Source organism: Taudactylus pleione, unplaced genomic scaffold (genome assembly GCF_031769625.1).
Source record: "Taudactylus pleione unplaced genomic scaffold, aTauple2 ptg000525l, whole genome shotgun sequence".
NCBI classification, from domain to species: domain Eukaryota; kingdom Metazoa; phylum Chordata; class Amphibia; order Anura; family Myobatrachidae; genus Taudactylus; species Taudactylus pleione.
The window spans coordinates 257,721-268,232 of NW_028284927.1; the positions used below are offsets into that span (position 1 = coordinate 257,721).

The following is a 10,512-nucleotide window of genomic DNA, read 5'->3' on the forward strand; positions in this document are numbered from 1 at the left end:
TACACCAACTCCCCCTGACTTATATCTGCCTCAGGCTGCGAATACACCAACTCCCCCTGACTTATATCTGCCTCAGGCTGCGAATACACCAACTCCCCCTGACTTATATCTGCCTCAGGCTGCGAATACACCAACTCCCCCTGACTTATATCTGCCTCAGGCTGCGAATACACCAACTCCCCCTGACTTATATCTGCCTCAGGCTGCGAATACACCAACTCCCCCTGACTTATATCTGCCTCAGGCTGCGAATACACCAACTCCCCCTGACTTATATCTGCCTCAGGCTGCGAATACACCAACTCCCCCTGACTTATATCTGCCTCAGGCTGCGAATACACCAACTCCCCCTGACTTATATCTGCCTCAGGCTGCGAATACACCAACTCCCCCTGACTTATATCTGCCTCAGGCTGCGAATACACCAACTCCCCCTGACTTTTATCTGCCTCAGGCTGCGAAAACACCAACTCCCCCCGACTTATATCTGCCTCAGGCTGCGAATACACCAACTCCCCCTGACTTATATCTGCCTCAGGCTGCGAATACACCAACTCCCCCCGACTTATATCTGCCTCAGGCTGCGAATACACCAACTCCCCCCGACTTATATCTGCCTCAGGCTGCGAATACACCAACTCCCCCCGACTTATATCTGCCTCAGGCTGCGAATACACCAACTCCCCCCGACTTATATCTGCCTCAGGCTGCGAATACACCAACTCCCCCCGACTTATATCTGCCTCAGGCTGCGAATACACCAACTCCCCCCGACTTATATCTGCCTCAGGCTGCGAATACACCAACTCCCCCCGACTTATATCTGCCTCAGGCTGCGAATACACCAACTCCCCCCGACTTATATCTGCCTCAGGCTGCGAATACACCAACTCCCCCCGACTTATATCTGCCTCAGGCTGCGAATACACCAACTCCCCCCGACTTATATCTGCCTCAGGCTGCGAATACACCAACTCCCCCCGACTTATATCTGCCTCAGGCTGCGAATACACCAACTCCCCCCGACTTATATCTGCCTCAGGCTGCGAATACACCAACTCCCCCCGACTTATATCTGCCTCAGGCTGCGAATACACCAACTCCCCCCGACTTATATCTGCCTCAGGCTGCGAATACACCAACTCCCCCTGACTTATATCTGCCTCTAACGGCAAAAACACCAACTCCCCCTGACTTATATCTGCCTCAGGCTGAGAATACACCAACTCCCCCTGACTTATATCTGCCTCAGGCTGCAAATACACCAACTCCCCCCAACTTATATCTGCCTCAGGCTGCAAATACACCAACTCCCCCTGACTTATATCTGCCTCAGGCTGCGAATACACCAACTCCCCCTGACTTATATCTGCCTCAGGCTGCGAATACACCAACTCCCCCTGACTTATATCTGCCTCAGGCTGCGAATACACCAACTCCCCCTGACTTATATCTGCCTCAGGCTGCGAATACACCAACTCCCCCTGACTTATATCTGCCTCAGGCTGCGAATACACCAACTCCCCCTGACTTATATCTGCCTCAGGCTGCGAATACACCAACTCCCCCTGACTTTTATCTGCCTCAGGCTGCGAAAACACCAACTCCCCCCGACTTATATCTGCCTCAGGCTGCGAATACACCAACTCCCCCTGACTTATATCTGCCTCAGGCTGCGAATACACCAACTCCCCCAGACTTATATCTGCCTCAGGCTGCGAATACACCAACTCCCCCTGACTTATATCTGCCTCTAACGGCAAAAACACCAACTCCCCCTGACTTATATCTGCCTCAGGCTGCGAATACACCAACTCCCCCTGACTTATATCTGCCTCAGGCTGCGAATACACCAACTCCCCCTGACTTATATCTGCCTCAGGCTGCGAATACACCAACTCCCCCAGACTTATATCTGCCTCAGGCTGCGAATACACCAACTCCCCCTGACTTATATCTGCCTCTAACGGCAAAAACACCAACTCCCCCTGACTTATATCTGCCTCAGGCTGCGAATACACCAACTCCCCCTGACTTATATCTGCCTCAGGCTGCGAATACACCAACTCCCCCTGACTTATATCTGCCTCAGGCTGCGAAAACACCAACTCCCCCCGACTTATATCTGCCTCAGGCTGCGAATACACCAACTCCCCCCGACTTATATCTGCCTCAGGCTGCGAATACACCAACTCCCCCTGACTTATATCTGCCTCAGGCTGCGAATACACCAACTCGCCCCGACTTATATCTGCCTCAGGCTGCGAATACACCAACTCGCCCCGACTTATATCTGCCTCAGGCTGCGAATACACCAACTCCCCCTGACTTATATCTGCCTCAGGCTGCGAATACACCAACTCCCCCTGACTTATATCTGCCTCTAACGGCAAAAACACCAACTCCCCCTGACTTATATCTGCCTCAGGCTGAGAATACACCAACTCCCCCTGACTTATATCTGCCTTAGGCTGCAAATACACCAACTCCCCCCGACTTATATCTGCCTCAGGCTGCGAATACACCAACTCCCCCTGACTTATATCTGCCTCAGGCTGCGAATACACCAACTCCCCTTGACTTATATCTGCCTCAGGCTGTGAATACACCAACTCCCCCTGACTTATATCTGCCTCAGGCTACGAATACACCAACTCCCCCCGACTTATATCTGCCTCAGGCTGAGAAAACACCAACTCCCCCCGACTTATATCTGCCTCAGGCTGCAAATACACCAACTCCCCCCGACTTATATCTGCCTCAGGCTGCAAATACACCAACTCCCCCGACTTATATCTGCCTCAGGCTGTGAATACACCAACTCCCCCTGACTTATATCTGCCTCAGGCTGTGAATACACCAACTCCCCCTGACTTATATCTGCCTCAGGCTACGAATACACCAACTCCCCCCGACTTATATCTGCCTCAGGCTGAGAAAACACCAACTCCCCCCTGACTTATATCTGCCTTAGGCTGCGAATACACCAACTCCCCCTGACTTATATCTGCCTCAGGCTGCGAATACACCAACTCCCCCTGACTTATATCTGCCTCAGGCTACGAATACACCAACTCCCCCCGACTTATATCTGCCTCAGGCTGAGAAAACACCAACTCCCCCTGACTTATATCTGCCTCAGGCTGCAAATACACCAACTCCCCCCGACTTATATCTGCCTCAGGCTGCAAATACACCAACTCCCCCCGACTTATATCTGCCTCAGGCTGAGAATACACCAACTGCCCCTGACTTATATCTGCCTCAGGCTGCGAATACACCAACTCCCCCTGACTTATATCTGCCTCAGGCTGCGAATACACCAACTCCCCCTGACTTATATCTGCCTCAGGCTGCGAATACACCAACTCCCCCTGACTTATATCTGCCTCAGGCTGCGAATACACCAACTCCCCCTGACTTATATCTGCCTCAGGCTGCGAATACACCAACTCCCCCTGACTTATATCTGCCTCAGGCTGCGAATACACCAACTCACCCCGACTTATGTCTGCCTCAGGCTGCGAATACACCAACTCCCCCTGACTTATATCTGCCTCAGGCTGCGAATACACCAACTCCCCCTGACTTATATCTGCCTCAGGCTGCGAAAACACCAACTCCCCCCGACTTATATCTGCCTCAGGCTGCGAATACACCAACTCCCCCCGACTTATATCTGCCTCAGGCTGCGAACACACCAACTCCCCCTGACTTATATCTGCCTCAGGCTGCGAAAACACCAACTCCCCCCTGACTTATATCTGCCTCAGGCTGCGAATACACCAACTCGCCCCGACTTATATCTGCCTCAGGCTGCGAATACACCAACTCCCCCTGACTTATATCTGCCTCAGGCTGCGAATACACCAACTCCCCCTGACTTATATCTGCCTCTAACGGCAAAAACACCAATTCCCCCTGACTTATATCTGCCTCAGGCTGAGAATACACCAACTCCCCCTGACTTATATCTGCCTCAGGCTGCAAATACACCAACTCCCCCCGACTTATATCTGCCTCTGGCTGCAAATACACCAACTCCCCCTGACTTATATCTGCCTCAGGCTGCGAATACACCAACTCCCCCTGACTTATATCTGCCTCAGGCTGTGAATACACCAACTCCCCCTGACTTATATCTGCCTCAGGCTGAGAATACACCAACTCCCCCCGACTTATATCTGCCTCAGGCTGAGAAAACACCAACTCCCCCCGACTTATATCTGCCTCAGGCTGCAAATACACCAACTCCCCCCGACTTATATCTGCCTCAGGCTGCAAATACACCAACTCCCCCTGACTTATATCTGCCTCAGGCTGAGAATACACCAACTCCCCCTGACTTATATCTGCCTCAGGCTGCGAATACACCAACTCCCCCTGACTTATATCTGCCTCAGGCTGCGAATACACCAACTCCCCCTGACTTATATCTGCCTCAGGCTGAGAATACACCAACTCCCCCTGACTTATATCTGCCTCAGGCTGCGAATACACCAACTCCCCCTGACTTATATCTGCCTCAGGCTGCAAATTCTTCCTGTATTCCCTGAGGGAAGAGCTTTATTTTCTAAGTCCCAGTCTCTTATAGATATTGAGTTATCTATCCCTTTTGGTCCCTCCTCTTTGCTGCCTCAGCTTGCTAGTAAGTGGGTTATATGATTAGGCAGAAGTTAAGCCTGTGAGTAATGTCTGAAGGGCAGCTGGTGATTATTGTGAGTGTGGTGCTGGTATTTGCACTCACACCCCTGTGGTATAGAGATACAGCCTCCGCACTGTCCTTTGTAGTGGGAGCTGCTGCTTGCTTCAGCCTCTGCAGTCAGAATGAATTCAGGCTGATTTGCCTGCCCAGGACCCGCCTCTCAGGACCTCCATCACAGGGGGACTCCCGACAGCCACCTCCTGGCCAACTGTAGCCGACGCCTCCTCCATGATGCCAGCAGTCCCACTGCGACCATTGGCCTGCTGTCTGAGCCAGCCGCCTCCTCTCACCAGGGATCACCCAGATCGGTGCGGGTCCACCTCCCGCGATGCCGCCTCTCTGGCATCATCGGCAAGACAGGGTGGGTGCCGCTGTCCCACCTTCTTCCCCAGCTCCGACTGGGCTCCCTCTCCGGCTCAGCCCCCCTGCACCCGGCAGCTCATAGCTGCTCAGTGGCTGCCCGGGTCACAGGAGGGCAGGCACTGGAGGGAGGGATCAGGAGACTCCCTCTCAGCTGCTACCAACAGCTGTTATATATCCTCCCTCTCACCGGATCCTATTTTCCTGACAGGAACCAATTCACTCCCTTCTATATTACTCCGCCCCCTTCTGCAACTATCACCAATGTGTCACGACCCTGTCTAGTTGTCACCTTTTTGCCTTGAGACTTACCCCTGTTAGCTGCCCCATGGATCTGTGTGTAATTTGCCTGGAGGATTTGCTCTGATTATTGCACCTGGCCTCTCCTCTGTCTGTGAGCACTGCTAGCCCTGATTGGAATCACAGGTGTGGTTCTGATTCTCAGAGCTGCAGAGATGAATACTCCCTCTGCATGTTGTGCCTTCCACCACTCAGAATGCTACTACCAGACCACCTGTCCGTATCCACCAATTGCTGCCAGACCCATGGTATATATATCCTCTCCTGATAGCATTCTGGGCCTGAACATCTCGTCTTCCCGTGGTGTATGGTTCATGCATTCAAGTCTGTCCCTGTAACCTGCTACAGCAATCCCTGGCGCTATCCAGAAAACCTGTTTCAGCTGTACCTGGCATTCCAGTAAATCTGCTGGCAGCAACCCCCGGTGCTTCCAGAAAACCTGTTACAGCCATACCTGGGAATCCAGTAAGCCTGCTGACAGCAACCTCTGGTGCATCCTGAAAACCTGCTACAGTAATACCTGGCATCCAGACGTCCTGTTACAGAATACCTGGCCTGTGCTCTGCTGCTAGTCCTACTCCTGGTTGGTCCCTGGCACTCTATAAACCTGCATCGTGTTACCCTGCCTTGCTTCCTGCTGTGGATCAACTCCTGCCCCTGTTACCTACCTATTCCCTCCCTGAGCCTGCAAATTCCCAAACCTACCCATTCCTTCCTGAAACCTGTTATTTCCAATTATCCTGTCCAGCCTGCACCTGAGTTCTAGCCTTTGTCATAGTAATTCCAGATTACCCTGTTTAGCCCTCATCTCAGCATTACCTGACTTCCCTTTGCCATTGTCACATTCCAGTCCTGAGTCAAGTTCCAAGCTCATCAGTTCAGTCCACGTTGTTCCAGTCCGGAGTCAAGTTCTCAGTTTATCAGTTCTATTCAACAAGTCTTCCTGCCGGTCCCAGTCCGGTCCCTCCAGTTCCTGTCATTTATCATCAAAGGCAGTTTTCACTGCTACCCAAGTCTTGTAAATAGAGCTATTTACATTATCTGTGGTTCCAGTCATGCCGGCCTCCGTTGAAACCCGATCACCACCTGAGACAGGTAACTCGCAGACACCAATCATGACACAATGTCTGTGAAATGTATATTTGCAGCATGAAGCACCAAAGTCCACTGACATCACAGACATCCAACATGCACAGGGCACATACATTTCCACATATTTACTTATATTTACATCACATCTATCCCTACAGTATATTTAACATTTACCTCATAAATGGCAATTTGCTATAAATAGATGAATGAAAATATATACCTGTTTCAATTGTATATATGAATTATCTCCGTAACCCTAACCAGGGTTACAACAGTGCACAGGTGCCAGAGAGAACCAGGATGCAGGCACTTCTTGCAGCTGGTTACCAGGTACAAGAACCACCAGAGCAATGATGGGTCACACCAATTACACCATTCTAGCTGCCGTCCTAGTTATAGCTCTACATTGTACCAATGGTTCTACGGTCCAGATCTCCCCAATTCTGACAACATACAATGACGTCCCCTCATCTGATACAGTAACAGTATTATGTTGTGCTACTTACTATTCCTACACATTCTACGCAATTCATTCACACTGATAAAGTAACATCATGCATTATAATTGGACGTTGATGCCTCCTATGCACAGGCTGTATGTAGCAGTGATTGGCCGGAATAATCAGTGGTGCTGTCAGTCTGTGAGCTGTGCCCCACATGCAGCGAGATGGATGAATTCTTGAATTAAATATCATGTGCCCCTGGGCCCCTCTATCAGATCAGGTGTGTGCACTTATACCCTGGAGAGGCAGCGGAGTGATCATCCCTGTGTGGGACCCACCTCCCTCCCCTTCCCCTCTAGCTCTACTACCTGCCGGGACCTGTTAATGTTATCACACAGTATAGAGGAAGCAGCAAGATTAGTACAGTACTGAGATAAATCACTCTCCTCTGTGTCTGCAGGTGTGCCACTGCCTCCCCCCAGGTGTGCCACTGCCTCCTCCCCAGGTGTGCCACTGCCTCCTCCCCAGGTGTGCCACTGCCTCCTCCCCAGGTGTGCCACTGCCCCCCCAGGTGTGCCACTGCCTCCCCTCTCCCCTTCAGGTGTGCCACTGCCTCCTCCCCAGGTGTACCACTGCCTCCTCCCCAGGTGTGCCACTGCCTCCTCCTCCCCAGGTGTGCCACTGCCTCCTCCTCCCCAGGTGTGCCCCTGCCTCCTCCTCCCCAGGTGTGCCCCTGCCTCCTCCTCCCCAGGTGTGCCCCTGCCTCCTCCTCCCCAGGTGTGCCACTGCCTCCTCCCCAGGTGTGCCACTGCCTCCTCCCCAGGTGTACCACTGCCCCCCTCTCCATATGTGTCACTGCCTCCTCCCCAGGTGTGCCACTGCCCCCCTCTCCATATGTGCCCCTGCCTCCTCCCCAGGTGTGATCCTGCCTCCTCCCCAGGTGTGCCACTGCCTCCTCCCCAGGTGTGCCACTGCCTCCTTCCTCAGATGTGCTATTGCCTCCTCCCCAAGTGTGCCACTGCCTCCCCACATGTGCCTCTGATCCCCTCCAACATATGTCACTGATCCCTCTCCCAATGTGTGCTTCCAGCCCCTCCCCACGTGTATTTTTTCCTGCCTCTGATTCTCACCTATGTTTGCCTCTGTCTAGTGGGATCTACATGTGTAAGATGACAAGATTGGATTACTGACTTCAAAGCTCTACATAACCAGGGTCCAGGTGTCCTGAAGCATCTTCTGATTCCTTTCTGCCCCTCTCACTTACTGCGATCTGTAGATGAAGGACTATTAGCCGTACTTAGAATCCTCCTTACTTCATTTGGTCTGTAGAGCTTTTAGCCTTTTGGCTCTAACTCTATGGAAATCGCTTCCTCACACAGTTTGAGAGGCCTCCACTCTAGTATCCTTCAGAAACAGACTTAAGACTCACCTGAGCTGACGCATTTCACTAATGTTTCTACAAACAGAAAATAAATACAGGTACTTAGCTCTCCTTTCTGTATGCTATTACTAATTTAATGCAAATGTAAAACTGAAAAACCTTTTGAGTTCTATTGTGACTTCTTAAGTAGTTTGCAGATGGTTTTATAGTGATTTTGCTCGTTCCTGTAATAGCGGAAATCTGGATGTGCTCATCTATGAGCTTCAGTGTACATTAGCTCTGACTGTTCTAGATCATTTAGGAACGTTTTGCTGTCCGTTACAGTTCATGGTAGAAGTAACTATACAAAATAGACTCTCTTTTTTTTTTCTATTTATTCCAATAAATCTAATAAACATGGAATAGTGTTGAGAAAAGCTATTTGCTTTTCGGGATATCATATTTGTATATTACCCAGGTGATTGCAGCTGGTCTGTCTGTGAATTTGGGCGAGGCCATGCTATGTGTGCACCTGAAGCCAATCTTCTCGTACAGCTTCAGAGCATCCACCTGAATTGTAGTGGTAGACAGGACCACGGCATCACACCCTTTCTCCCGGGCAAAGCTAATCAATGTCCTACACAAGAGTTTAGCGATTCCTTTGCCTCTATGAGTACTAGCCACTGACATCCTCCTAAGCTCCATGTGTTTCTCTCCTCCAGGAAGATATGAGGGGACGGCGGCCACCATCCCTACCAACTCCTCAGCGGACTCCACCACCCAGAATCCATAACCTTCCCGCTGCAGATAATATCTCGTTATGTCCTTCAAGTCTTCCACCAAAGCATGCCTAGCGTAGGAGTGGAAAAATTCTCTCCCAGATAACCAGAGCACGACCAACACCGCAACCACATCTAGGATGGAGAGCAGGATGGACCCAGTGGTCACCAATGGGAGCACAAACACCACCAGCAGGAGAAGCCAGTTGCGGGGCACTATTAAGGATTTCTGGAAGGCTGCAGTACTGTGCTCTTTGCAGCCACCAATAAAGATCCTTCTGACTGCTGGAAAGTCAGAGTCCTTGTACAGGCGGACATTGTAAGTGGACATAATTCTTCCCTGCCAAAGAGACAAAGTATGAGTTAGATATACACAAGATGTTCTCCATCTGGGGACATACTGCAGGGTTTGTATTATGTCTCAGAGATAGGTGCTCTAGAGACTATACCCCAAGCACAGGGTACATTACATGGCATCGAGTGGTCAGCTTCTTTAACACTTAATCTGCTCTTGAAAGGAGCTCACTCCTTGATAAAGGTGGACTATCTCTGTGCGGTGCTAGCATTGGCATCTCCCTTATATTAACTGCTTAGGACATCAGGGGGGACTCTCAGGTGGGAGCAATGTAAAGCAAAGCAAGTACCTGTGCCTCTTGGTAAATGTAGGGCTAAATGTAATAGAGCACGAGCCGACGCTGTGGCAGAGAGGTGGCGGAGAGGCTAGAGATGTGGTCGGAGAGGCTAGAGAGGTGACAGAGAGGCTAGAGAGGTGGCGGAGAGGCGAGAGAGATGACGGAGAGGCGAGAGAGATGACGGAAAGGCGAGAAAGATGACAGAGAGGCGAGAGAGGTGGCGGAGAGGCTAGAGAGAGGGCAGAGAGGCTAGAGAGGTGACATAGAGGCTAGAGAGATGGCAGAGAGGCTAGAGAGGTGGCAAAGAGGCTAGAGAGGTGGTAGAGAGGCTAGAGAAGTGATGGATAGGCTAGAGAGGTGGCAGAGAGGCTGGAGAGGTGATGGAGAGGCTAGAGAGGTGGCGGGGAGGCTAGAGAGGTGATGGAGAGGCTAGAGAGGTGGCGGAGAGGCTAGAGAGGTGGGTGTCTCCACACACCAAACACTGAGTGACTCGAATCATTTGAACATCTGAATGATTGGAGTCATTGTGTCGAGACACTCAGTATCCATCTCTACAGCGCTGTTTTTCAATGTTTTCTTTGATCTCCCAGCTCATCTAATTCTTGAATAGAGAATTATTTCTATATAGGTAAATGGATATCAGGCTCCCATTTCCTCAGAGATGCCAGTTGTCGAAGCCTCACCTAATACATTTGGACGATGCTCTACAGGGGCGTATTAATGCCCGGGGAAGCCCATGTGCAGCTGGCCCTCTCCTCTGAGCAGATCTTACCTTGTGCACCGAGACCAGGGGCCCATAAGCGCTGCACACCCTGCACCCAGGGGAAAATGCTGGATGTGT

General features: G+C 51.2%; 1 protein-coding gene across 1 annotated transcript; it reads right to left on the reverse strand.

Moving 5' to 3' along the window:
- Positions 1-8,698: 8,698 nt before the first annotated feature.
- LOC148501213 (N-acetyltransferase 8B-like) lies at positions 8,699-9,376 on the reverse strand. Its single transcript, XM_088450806.1, has one exon. The coding sequence runs from the start codon at positions 9,368-9,370 to the stop codon at positions 8,699-8,701; it is 672 nt and encodes a 223-aa protein (XP_088306932.1). The 5' UTR covers positions 9,371-9,376.
- Between the last annotated feature and the right edge of the window lie 1,136 nt (positions 9,377-10,512).